We start from the raw sequence: 12,915 nt of genomic DNA, 5'->3' as shown, positions 1-12,915 counted from the left end.
GCCCACAGAGCCCGGCCACGGTCCTGCTCAGTGCCCTCTGTAGTGCAGCCTCTCAGGTGGGGAGGTGGCAGGTGGAAGGGTGTCCCCCAAGCCTGCTGACAGCTGCCCCCAGGTCTAGAGGGGCACGTGCACGCTCAGCCACAGCCCAGCCTAGGGTGCAGCCAGAGGGTCTTGGGCCAGCACCCTGCAAGTGGCCACATGTGTCCCCAGCCCCTCCCGTCCCCATCTCCGGAGCGGAGTCCTGGTGCTTCCCCAGGGCCAGGCCTGCTGACCCCAAGATATGGGGGAGGGGAGGGGAGGCCAGCGCCCCTCCCCCCGGCCCACTCACCTGAGCGGCCCGGCTGCCTAGCCACGGGCAAGGGGACCTCCGTCAGTGGCAGGACGTACACGTCGGGCCCGCTCTGTGCCACCGCCGCCGGGGAGCCCTGCGCCGAGCACTCAGCCGCACACGCATCGCCCTCGGCATTCTCGAACTCCTGCTGGCCAGGGCGTAGCCGTGAGCCCCGCACCGTGAGGCTGGCGTGGGTGTGACCAGGGCCCACGAGGCACCCCGGCACCCCTTCACCCCTTCCCGGCGTGGTCCGGGCAGGGTGCGGGGAGTGCCCACCCCGCGAAACTGCCCCCCACCTCCCCTGCAGAGCCCTGCTCCCAGCCACTCTGTCCCCAGGGACCCAGCTGTCCCAAGAGGGGCCAAGGCCAGAGCTAAGCCAGGACGCTCACCTCAGCTCCCAGGGAACAGCATGAGCCCTGTGTCGCCAGCCTCAGGCTCAGGGACAGGTGGACAGGCTGGGAAGAGCCCCACACTGGGGAGGAGCTGCAGCCAGCTGGCCCTGCCTACCCGAACCAGACCCCAACACGGCTCAGCCACCCCAACCCCCAGGAGCCCCTCGCCCTCGGCCCTGTCTGCGGTCCCACCCTGTCTTGGGACAAGCTCAGGCACAGGGGGCCTCACCCCACCCTGTCCCCAAAGTCATGTGGGAGAAGCAGCTAGGGGCCCCCACCCCTGGTCAGAAGAGGGGCAGCGAGCCCATCCATGTGCACCCCCAGGCAGGGTCCCACCACCTTCCCTGCTGAGTCAGCCCTGGACTTCCACCCCCACCTCCCCCTGGAGCCAGGCTCTTAAGAGCTAGTGCTGGGCACCCTGGGGCAGCTGCTCCTGGCCAGGCTGCAGACTTGCAGTGGGGCTGCCACGCCTGACTGGAGGAGACCTCCACACCAGGTCCAGGGCACACTCCAAAGCCCCGGAACAAGTCCAGGCCTAATTTAAGACAAGCGTGCACACAAACACACACACACATACACACACACATCCAGTAACAGCCTCTCCTGGCCACATGCTGTACTCCCCCACAAGCCCTGCTGCCCAGTGGGGAAACTAACTGAGGCTCTGCGGAGTCAAGGGGCATCCTGAGGAGCTGGAACCTTGCCACCCACTCCAGGGCCCTTGCTCCTGTAGACAGGCATTGGGCTGGGAGGGAGGAGCCCTGACATCCCTGCCACCTGGGGGCTCTCCTTTCTCTGGATTTCAATTTTCTGGCAGTGAAGAGGGAGTTTTAGGCTCCTTGTTGGTTTTCCTGTGGGCTGATCGGGGTCTGAACCCAGAGGCAGAGCCAATCAGGGGACAGGAGTGAGAAAATAGGGCTCGTTCCCGTGGCAACTCCCCTTCCCTGGGGCCCAGGAGACCCCTCTAATCCCAGCTGCGGCCCGGCCCCTCCCTCCTGGGCTCTGCAGATGCCCCCTCCCCGTGCAGGGTCAGCCCTGGGTCTAGCCCATTACCTGCCCGTTCGGCCTGGGTGCCCACCAGGTGCTGCCAGCACAGCGGGCGATCAGGTAGCACAGTGTTAGCATCGGGCCTGCCCAGCCCCTTCCCCGCACAGCTCCAGGAGGCCGAGCCCCAGAGGGAGCCTCCCACCAAGGTCTGCTGGCACTGGGATGTTCTGGGCACCGTGCTCCCAGGGGGTGAGGAAGGCGCTGGCAGGGGCTGCTGCCTGTGTGAAGGACCTTGTTCTCGATGGGAGGAGGGGCTGCTGCACAATGGCGGAGTCCCAGCCTGCATCCCACCCCGCCCCGCCCCACAGCTGAGTCTGGCTCCGATCCTCCAGAGAAACTGTGTGCCTGAGGGTGGGGCGCAGTGGGCACCAAGGCTACCCAGGCACGCAGCTCCCCTTGAAAGCCATCGATGGCAGCTCTGAAAAAGGTAGGGGGCGAGCAGGCACCAGCTTGAAGGCCTCTCTGGGACGTGACAGCAGGCAGGGTGGCAAGAGAACGGGGCTCTAACATGGGGGCCACGGTGGCTGGGCCGCGGGTCACTCGGTAGGGAGCTGGCCCCAAAATACAGACGGGGTGCTGTGCTCAGGCACAAGAGGCTCCTCCCATCCTGACTCTCCAAGGGCAGGAATCTGACCTCCAGCCCAGTAGGGCTGCCCTGCGTAGGCGCATGAATGGCTGGAGGGCTCTGGCCAGCCCGAAATGTGCTGATGGGCACGACTGCGGCCCACGCGGCCCTGGGTGGGGCCTCCTTGTCCAGTGCAGCTCCATGCTTCTCCTGCTGACCCTCCCTGCCCAGAGCCACACTGGATGGTGGGGGACGGTCTACCCTCAGCCACCATCTTCAGAGGGGGGCCCACCTCAAGTCCAGCCTCCCCAGGACCGGTAACGATGCCCTGGCATCTAGAACCTGTAGACAATGCTCATGGGAAGAAGACACCCAAACCGGGGAACTCCAAATGACAGTTTGGTGCCTGGGACCCTGTCTGCACGACTTGTTCCCTCTGATTCAATGAGCAAGGGCCTGAGGACTTCTCAGGGCGGCCCCTCCACTCGGAATCAGAGCCCTCGGGTTGCAGGGGCCCCCCTCCCGCCCTGGCCCTCAAGGCCACCCTCGGCCTCCTGGCCCTTGATGGGCCTGACCCTGACCTGGGACAGAAAGGCATGAGGCCATGCCCTACAGAGGGCACCTGAAGTAGGGAAGACAGTGGGCAGGGGCCCCTGAGAGCCCCAGTGGGCCAGGAGGGAGGAGAGCTCAGGCCAAGCAGATGTGAGGGACCCTAGGGGCCTGGTGCGCAGCCCTGATGGACTCCCAACCCTTACCTTGAACCCGATGCCGCCTTTCTTACAGCACAGGCAGGCCAGCATGAGGACGATGACAGTGAAGAGCCCAGAGAAGGACACGGCCACCACAGCCAGGGAGGACGACCACGAGAGCTCGCTGAGCGGGGCACCGTCTGCTGAGAAGGGAGCATGTGAGGGCAGAGCTGAGCACCCAGCAAGGCCCACCCATCCTTCCCCGGCCCCCACCCCACCCCGGACTCCTGTGTTCTGGGCCCAGTGTCAGCACCAACTCATGCTCAGGGAAGCTGTCCAGGACCCCGCAGACAGAGCCTATGGTCATGTGCTGACCACTGAGGGGCACTCTGACACCAGTGGGGCTCACAGCCTGGCAAAGTGGTCAACCTGGGCCCCGGTCCCAATGCGGGGGCTCAGAGACCTTTCTCTGAGAGATCAGGAGCTCAGGGGTTGTGGGAGGAGCCCTCCATTTCTCTCCTGGACCTTGGGCACCCTCCTCCATTGCTCTGAGGCTAGGAGGGCATCACGGACACTGCCAAGGAGGGGTGATCGTGGAGCTGACTACAGGCCACTGGCCGCATGCTGGGGCCTGGACAGCTGGAGGCCGGGGCCCTGCGTTACAAACCTGTCTTTTCTCCAAAGTGCAGAGAGCTCCCTGGCTCTGAGAAGGTGGCCCTCTGTGTACCAGACAGAAGCTGCTCCAAGTTGTCCCCTGCTCGACCCACCCCCGAGGCCTTTGCTGCTGCTGCTTCTGTCCTAGACACAGCAGGGGCACCCCCTTCTGCAGCACCTGGTTCACGTGAGGTCCCTCATCCCAGTTAGGGAAACAGAGGCCCCCAGTGCCCTCCCAACCCCGACTACTGAGCTAGAGCCTGGCTCCCATTCAGGGGTCCCCTGCAGCAAGGATGCAGGGATTGGGGCTAATGGGGCATCTGGGGGGCTGCCTAGAGGTGGTGGGAGTGCAAGGCCTAGAGGACAGTCTAGAATTCCCACTCACTGCCAAAAGAATTCCTATACAATTCCACACTTGGGGAAGAGAGGGGGTTCAGCAGCTGGAATAGGCAGGCAGGGCTAGGGGACAAGAGGGCAAGGTCACCAGCTCAGCCTGTGCATGGAGACCCACACAGAAGGCAGCCACCCATGGCTGCGTCCCCATCCTGCAGGGCCTTCGCGGGAGAGGTCCAAGGCAGGTGTGTGATGTGGGCTTGCTTGTGTGAACTTCTCTCACAGGTGTAAGAACCACTGTGTCCTCACATCCAAGACACACAGGAGCGCAGGTGCCAGGCACGGACTGGAAGGCAGGTGTGCTGAGCAGCCTGGCCCCTCCACACAGCCTCGAGTGCCCTGAGGCTGCACTGTTGCCATGGTGACCTCTCCCTTCTCCATCTGGTGCCCGAAGCAGCAGGCTCCCCTCCCACCCACCTCTGCTTGTGAGGAACAAACTGCCCACTTGGTGGCCTCAGGGCCTGGGGCTGGTGCTCTGGTCCTCAAGGATCGTAGCAGGTGGGTCACACACCCACCCTTTGGGGCCACTCATGCCTGGTCACAGGCAGGATGCACTGCAGCGACTCCAGCCCTGATCACATAGGGCACGGGGAGGTGGGGTCATTCAGCACCACTGAGGGCAGAGAGGTGCTGAGCAGCGCCCCCACCCCATCCCTGTGGATGGGAGCAGCAGGGAGATGATCCAAAGGGCTGGCGGAGGCAGAAAAAAGAACGGGGTGGCTGTGGACCTGAGCTCACATCTGGAGCCCAGCCAGGTGGGACGGTACAAAGCACAACCGGAGGGAGGCGCCCAAGCCCTTGGTCCGGGCTCATCCCACCCCTTCCTCAGGACCCTGAGGCCCGTGGGTCAGGAGACTCGCTCCAGGGCCCCAGCAAGCTGTGCCATGGTGCAACACCAGGTGGAAAAGCCAGGCTCCTTGGTTTCAGGCTGACGAAGCCCTCAGCCACCCAGACACCCTCATCTGAGGCTTCCAAGCCTCGCTGCGCCGGTGGCAGCCGGGCCCCAATGGCCAGAGCCGGGCACAGTGCTTTGGGGCCCCATCTCACCCCCCAAAACAGCACAGCATGTGCCTGCACTTGGGCACAACGCAGCCTTCACGTGCAGGCACCAGACACTGTGCTTGGGCCCATACAGCGAGCGTGTACGTAGGCACACACACCCACACATATGCACACAACATGTGCACACGCGTGAATGTGCACCTGTACAGATCCCCTCCTGTCCCACAAGCCTGCTCTGTAGGTATCATCATCTCCACTGGGCAGGTAAGAACACAGGCTCAGGAGAGTTACGAATGCACCCCAGAAATGCCCTGCTGATGTTTGGGGGCCAGAGCCAGCCCTGTACTCTCTCCTCCATGAGCCACGGTGGGGCCCCACTATCCCCTCGGGATCTACTCACACTGGCGGTCGGGAAGGCCCACCCTCCTTTCGTTCTTGTGACAACCTCAGGCAGGGGTGAGTCCCTGCTTGGTGCAAAGGATACAGTCACCCTCCGGATGCCATGAGGGCCCGGGGACCACCGACCACCCATGCGGATTGACAAAGAAAGAGAAAAGCCCAGGACCATGAGGGGACTGGCACCACCCCAGGTGTGACTCTGGGCGTAGGCTGGCTGCGGGACACCGGTCACCAATAGGGCGGAGCCAGGCCCAGCAGCTCATAAGGGGTCCCCAGTCCTCACAGCTAGGGAAGCCATGTGGCACTCTGGCCCAGGACCAAGGGTATGGAAGGCTGGGTAGAGACGGCAGGGCAGAGAGTTAGGCCATGGATCAAAAGTCAAGCAGGAGCCACCCTGGCTCTGTTGGTGAAGGAAGTGCAGACACGGACGGGGCAGCAGAGAGCCCTGGGCTACTGGACTCCAGTAGGCAGGTGAGGAACCCGGGTTATACTTAACCCCGATACATAAAAGGGGCACCCGGCCTGATGCCATGTCTGTGTTGTCTGTCTACACACACAGACTTCCTACCCCTGTCCACCAGAGGGCGAGGGAGCACAGACAGGAAACCACTTGGTGTTCACAGCCCGACAGTCAGCAGTGCCCGCGGGGTGTAGGGTGTGGGCAGGGTCACAGGAGAGGGTGAGGGGCCTATGAATGCCTATCCTGGTAGGCAGGCCTTGCCCAGCTACACCATTCAGCCCTCTAGGCAATGCTTGAGAGCCAAGGGCTGGGGTGGCCACCCGGCAGTCCCGATGAGCGTCTGAAGGCTTTGTGCTGCCTGTCTGGAAGGTGGCAACCCCACCAGGCCACCTTCCAGTCATCTGCATGTTCAGCTGGGCCAGGCTGAGCCCTTGAGTCCTCAACTCATCCATGCAGCTACGTCCTTCTCTGGTCAGCTCTGCTGATATGCGGGAGGAAGACAGGGGAACCAAGGCCAGAAGGAGGTGGATGGGAGCCTGAGGGGGGAGCGGGCAGAGAGGACAGGGAGGGGCCTGAAGTGGAGCCTGGGCTTCAAACTTCAAGCCTGGCTTTGAATCTGGCCCTGCCCTCATGGGTGTGGCCCCTGCCTGTGGGGCTCCACCCACCCAGGCATAGGTCCACCCTCGAAAGTGAGACCCTGCCCCCCCCCCAGGAATCCCACCCACAGGTAGGCATGGCCCTACCTTCACCTGTGAAATCCGGGCCATCAGGCAGGAAGCCCCGCCCACATCCAGGTAAGACCCCACCCTCACTGGAGGCCCCACCCACACCCAGAGGCTCCACCCTCACCCATGAAGCTCCGCCCCTGGCTTTCTGAGGGGCCCAGTATCTAGGGTTGTTCAGGGCCTAGAGGCTGCCTGGGCTCCTGCTCTGTCCATAGCCCATCTGAGGTCCAGCCACAGGCTTATCCAGGATGACCCTCACCCCATCAGGTGGCACTCTCTAGCTACTTTATATATGCCATTCAGAGGAGCGGGATCCTCTGGGGACCCTTGACAGCTGAGCAGAGGCTTGGTGTAACCAATTATCTGACTAGTATGGGGACAGGAGCCTGCTTGGGGGATGCAGCCTAGGAACTCCAGTGTAAGGACACCTCTTGGCACAGGACCCTTCCTAGGAGAGACAGCTGGGGCTCCATGTGCCCTGCTCAGCCTCAGCTAAACCTGGTACATGGTTCCGTCACTATGGGCCCCTGGGCCCTGTCCCTAAACACTGCCCTCAAAGCAGGAAGGTCAGGGACCCCAAGACCTGCTGTCCAGCCCCCTCTGAAGACACCCTAGGGAGGGGCAGTGGCTCCTAGGCTTCATGGGGCCAATCCAGTATGGCCACATGTGGCTCTGGGAAAGGCACTGCCAGGGTTGGGGTGGAGAGCCTCTCAACCAGAGCATCCCCCACTTGCCCAGGAGACACCTCTATGGGATCCAGGGGCACTTGGTGCTGGGGTCCTGCCCCGCTCTGCCTGTCTGGGGGTCCCTTGCAGAAGATGGCTGTTGTGTACTGACTTGTAGGTTTTGGGGACTTCTGGCCATTGGGAGGAGTGGCCACCTGCCACCCTCCACAGCATGCCAGGGATAGCTTCAGGTGGGAGATTCTGCCTGGGGCCCATCAGACAAGAAGTCCCCCCCAAACTGAGAGGGAACAGCTAAGTCAGAGGTCAGAGTTTCAGGGCAGCCTGGGCTGGAAGGGGCCAACTCTGCTACCCTTGGCTGTGGGGCCCTGTGGCAATGAGGCTGGATTGGCTCTGGGATCCACCCGTGAGACGGGTGGTGCACACTTCTAGGTGTCTCTGACTAGGTCACGGAGCTATAGGGTTTTTTGATTTATTCATTTATTTACTTATTTTTGAGGCTTTTTTTTTGGTTTTGAGTCAGGGTCTTGCTATGTAGTTCAGGCTGGCCTTGAACTCACTATATAGCTCAGGCTGACCTCAAACTCATGGCAATTCTCCTGTGTCAGTCTCCTGAGTGCTGGGATTAGAGCCATGTGCCACCCAGCCCAACATGGACTTGGGGTTTATGTCTAATCCTTCTGCCTCTTCCTCTGTGGCACTGTTCCCTGGCTCTGCTTCTCAGCCACCATGAACTGAACACCACCGGTCCACCAAGACCTTTCAACCTAACGTCTCTGCCTTGGAGCCAGGTAGCCATGGACTGAATCCCCTGAAACTGTAAGCCAAATCATACTTTTCCTTTAAGTTGTGGCTACTGTGTCCAACTGAAAAGCTGACTAATCCAGACCCTGAGTCCCAGCCTCCCCATCTGGAAGCAGGGTTCTTTCCTTCCAGGGTTGCCCAGTTCATAGAGTATCCAACAGAGAGATTTCACCCTTCCATGTCAGCCAGGACTGGCACCCTAGACTCCCCCACCAGAAGACCCTGTTCCCTTATCTGTGCTCTAGGCATGTGCTGAGCCTGTGGCCTTAACCTGAGCTGTGTGTGGAGTGACCAGACCTCCAAGATCCTGTGGCACAAGCCCCCACCTGCACTGTGTAAAGGGGAGCTAGACATGTGGGCTGGGCCATCTGCCAGGTCCCCCCACTGTCAGACCTTGTCTGTGAACTCAGCCGTATTAACACTGAGCTCCTGGTTCAGGTTGGAGGCCAGGCATGAACCATCCCCCAGAATGGTTCAGAAGGGGTGACAGGCCCCCAGTCCCCTTCCAAAGCAGGATCGCTAATGAATGGCTGAGGGGATGCTGCCCACCCCCAGACAGGCACACGTTTCCTAGACCTGGTGGCCTTGGGCTATACCCTACCACCACTTTGAGGCCACCAGCTCCCAGGCCCTGGCAGCCTGATCTGCTGAGAGACTCACAGGGCTGGACAGCCATCTTCTGACACCCAGGGTCAGGTGCCTCTCTATGCACCCCTATGACAGTGTGGGGCCACTCACGGCCTGTTCCACCCCAGTCCCAGACCTCCCTGGGCCAGCCCTACCTCCCAGAGAAGGCCCTGCCAAGGTCATAAGAGTGGCCACTCCTTCGCTCCAGGCTGCTGGGAGGGTTCTGGGAGTGACCTGGGTGAGGCTGAGGTGGCCCTGCTGCCCAAGCCCTGGCCACACCTCCTGTGGCTCCCAGGGGAGCACCTCAGCCCTGGTGAGCACACATGTCCAGACCACCTGACCTGCTCCAGCTCTGCACAGCTGTCCCCAGGAACAGGGCCCCCACAGCAGCTCCAGTGCTGGCAAGTTCTCTGCAGAGGGTCTGATCTGCTCCCCCAGGCTCCACCCGGGTCTGCTGCTGCTACCTGTGCACACTCACAACCCCTCTGCACATCCTTGCAACCTCTGCACATCCTCACCTCTGTCACACATGCAATCTTTGTACATTTACAACATCTGTGCACACAACACTCATGATCTCTGCACACTCACAACCTCTGTGCACACTCACAATCTCTGTGCGTGCCCACATTCTCAGCTCGTCACCCCAGAATTAGCAACCCCCATCCCAGGAGGCCAGGACTGCATCCCATCAGGGGCTCCTAGGTGAGGGGGAAAGGCCAGGCTCCCCACCTGAAAGCCCCCTCCGCCCAGCCTCCTGAGCCCCACGCCAGAGTTCAGGGCCTGCATGCCCTGGGGTGCAAGGAGGCCCCCAGAGCACAGTCCGAGCTTGGAGGCACTGGCCTTTCTGGCCCCCACAGAGGTGCAGAACCCCCCACCCCCACCCCATGCCTCCCAAGCAGAGGCAGAGCCCAGGGCAGCCCGCACATGGGAGCCTCTACCCCTGCTCGGCCCTTGGGAAGGTGCTTTTTTGTTTTGTTTTGTTTTTTGTTTTTTGAGACAGGGTTTTCCTGTGTAGTTCAGGCTGGCCCTGAACTCACTAGGTAGCCCAGGCCAGCCTCGAGCTTGCTGCAATCCTCCTGCCTCAGCCTCCCTCCAGAGTGCTGGGACTGATCACAGGTGTGCACCACCAGGCCCAGCAGGAAGCCTCTTCCCCAGTGTATATACTCCTCTAGGGATGCAGGACTCACTCACTCCCCTTTTGTCTTTTTTTTTTTTTTTTTTTAGTACTGAGAATTCTTTTTCAGGGGCTTCACACTGAGCTACACTCTCAGTCCTTTTGTAATTTTTTTTTTTTTGAGATAGTCTTGTTAAATTGTCCAGGTTGGGCTGGAACTTGCAATCCTCCTGCCTCAGCCTCCCAGAGTGCTGAGATTATAGGCATGCACCACCACACCCAGCTCCTCGTTTGTCTTGGGTGGCACCAAAAGTCAAGGTTCCCTTGCACAGACCCAGCCCACACCCCAAACAGGCCCCAGACTGGCTAAAAGTGGACAGCCAAAGTTGCAGGTAGGAGTTTGGGGCTCAGAGGGTAAGGCTCCTATACCAGACCCTTTTGCCTCCCCACTGACTGCACCGTCCTGTGTTAAGGACCCCAGAGAGAGGCTGGGACTGGGCCTTGGGTGGACACTGTACCCTGTCCCCAGGAGGGGCAGATGCGAGGACTTGGTGGGGGACTGGAGGGAATGGCCAGGGGACTCCCAGAAAGCAAGGGGCAAAGGCTGACCCCCATGCTCAGTGCCACCTCGGGCCACATCTCTGGCCCCTCTCTGTGACTACCAAAGCTTCTGTCTCATCCGAAGATCCCTCACCCGACCACACTGTTTCGAGCCCATTAGGGAGCGAACCTCTCCCTGAGCTCTGGACAGGTAGGGGTAACATTTTGGAAGGGGGGAGCAGAGAGCAGAGCCTGCCCTTCCTGTGAACGCAGCCGCCCCGCCAAGAGCACCCAGGATGCAGCTGTGGCTCCCACTGCCAGGGATTTGTGCATTGGGAAGGTGGCCCGCAGGCTTGAAAGGCCAGGCCTGGCGAGAGGGCTGTCCTGGCCCATCCCCATCCCCAGACTGCTCCAGGGCATCCAAGCCAGCTGCAGCAACTTCACAGAACACAGGTAACCAGCAGGGGGTTTGTTCTTGTTTTATGTAGCGGCTGAGGTTGAACCCAGTGCTTTGCATCTATTAGGCGAGCACTGTACCACTGAGCTACGCTCCAGTACCAATATCCTGCATGATGTGTTTTTAAGCTAAAAGCAATAGAAGGAATTTTTAAAAATCCAAGATCTGGCTATGAGAAAAATGCATGATCAATAAAAGTCGCCAAATTAAAGGCACACAGCACACTAGGAAAAATGACTCAACAGAAAGTATGTCTAAAAGCTGATGTCATTACTCTAAGGAGCACATAATCTGCAGAAAATAATACCTTAAGACCCCAAAGCACGAAGGAGAAAACCATGTGACACCAGCTCACAGAGGGCAAATACAAACCACTGGCCCCCCAAGGACATATTCAGCTTCCATCACAATCGAAAAACGCTTATATTTTTGCCAAATTGGGGATTGAACCCAGGACCTTCACACTGGGCTACATCCCCAGCCCCTCTTTATTTTTTATTTTGAAACAGTGTCTCCCTACGTCGCTAATTTGCCCAGGTTGAGCCGGAACATGCCATCTTCCTGCCTCAGCCTCCCAGAGTGCTAGGATTACAGGTGTGTGCCACCTTGTGGCAGCCATGGTCCAGTCAGCAGGAATTTTTAGTGCCGCCCAGGCTCCAGGGACAGCCTTGAGCCTGGCCTGCCCAGGTAATGACCCACTGAGGACTTCAAATTAAGGAACCACTAGGAACACAGAGACCTAGAACAACAGGGGATGAAAGAATGAGTAAATCAAGGCCACAAACAAAAACTCCCCACACAGAGCTGTTCACTGCAGTGGTGCGTATAGAGAAAAAAGCACCCCGAATATTCAACAATGAAGCAAGTTCACTCACTAAAAACAGCAGCATATGGGCCAGGGATTTAGCTCAGTGGTTTCGCCGCCTGCTGCACAAGCACAAGGACCTGAGTTCGATCCCTGGTACAAAAACAAAACAAAACAAAATAAAAACAGCAGCATAAAATTGTATTTTGGAGGTGAGGGACTTGGCTCAGTGGTTCCGGCCCCTGCCTCCCAAGCGCAAGGTCCCAAGCTCAATCCCCAGGACCAAAAAAAAAAATTGTATTTTGGGATAGTTAAAACCAACAAATATCTCTAGACCAGATTTTTGTGCCCTGAAGCACAGCTGAGTAGGACAGTAATGCATCTTCAGAAAATATGCCTGTATTCATATGGTTACTATGTGTCCTGGCAGGCATACGGATCTAGTTTCTTCATTTTTATTCGAGTAACACATGTACATAGTTTTAAAATCAGTGCTGCCAGGTTTATATGAATAACCAATCTATCTGAGCACTCCACACTTTAAGCCTTTTAACTATTCATTTTTATCAGCACGTGTTAGTAGTACGTAATGCTTATATTCATTGTGGGGAGTTGGTACGTGTACATGACATTTCTTAATTCTTTTTTCCCTTCCCCTCTGCCTCTCCCCCTTAACTTTTTGTTTTGTTGTTTTGTTTTGTTTTTTGGTACCGGGGATTGAACTCGGGTCCTTGTGCTTGTGAGGCAGGCGGTGGAACCACTGAGCTAAATCCCTGGCTAAAAAGTGAATTTAAAAAGATGTTTTAAATAAACAGGGAGACAGCAATACTGTGATGTCACATGGATTGAGAGATGCAAGGTACACGCAGGACATCTGGGCTCAGGGGCCACTTGTGACCCAGGCTGTGGGTCAGGCTTCACATGAGTAGAGAATCATCCACACATCGACAGGCATCTTCGAAATATGTCAACACTCGTGAAGAACAAAGGTTCGTCTGACTCTACACTGATTTTTACCTCAATAAAGCTAAAACCAAGGGCAGGATACAGACTGAGAATACCAACCACACCTGTCTCAAAATAAAAAGTAAAAGTGGGCTAGGCATATGGCTTAATATGAAAGTCCTGGGGTCAACCCCCACTACCACAAGGAAAAAAAAAGAAAGAAAGAGGGAGTAGACAGGCACGCAGGCCGTCCACCAGAAGCCTCCTGGCAGCTGCCCGT

The 12,915-nt window shown here is 58.6% G+C and overlaps 1 protein-coding gene across 18 annotated transcripts in view; it reads right to left on the bottom strand.

The window, feature by feature from the left end:
- Nucleotides 1–12,915, bottom strand: part of Lmtk1 (lemur tail kinase 1) — a 41,032-nt gene that overhangs the window by 17,796 nt on the left and 10,321 nt on the right. For 9 of the 18 annotated variants that reach the window (XR_015450168.1, XR_015450169.1, XR_015450171.1 and 6 more), the window contains exons 1-2: nt 1,777–2,048; nt 329–476 (exon numbers count right to left, since the gene is read on the bottom strand). Coding sequence is in view for 3 of the 18 variants with exons in the window: in XM_004860908.3 (XP_004860965.3) it covers nt 329–476; nt 1,777–1,848 (220 nt within the window). In the remaining 15 variants the exon portion in view is untranslated. Of the gene's footprint in view, nt 1–328; nt 477–720; nt 1,737–1,776; nt 2,049–3,090; nt 3,228–12,915 lie in introns of those variants that run through there. The other 9 variants (XR_015450178.1, XR_015450180.1, XR_015450175.1 and 6 more) reach the window with 3 other exon arrangements.

This window comes from Heterocephalus glaber, unplaced genomic scaffold (assembly GCF_053883595.1).
Source record: "Heterocephalus glaber isolate CG9 unplaced genomic scaffold, H.glaber_assembly_v1.0 deba00000937, whole genome shotgun sequence".
In the NCBI taxonomy this organism is placed as follows: Eukaryota; Metazoa; Chordata; class Mammalia; order Rodentia; family Bathyergidae; genus Heterocephalus; species Heterocephalus glaber.
Note: the sequence above shows the minus strand (reverse complement) of the source record. Positions and strands in the feature narration are given on the sequence as shown.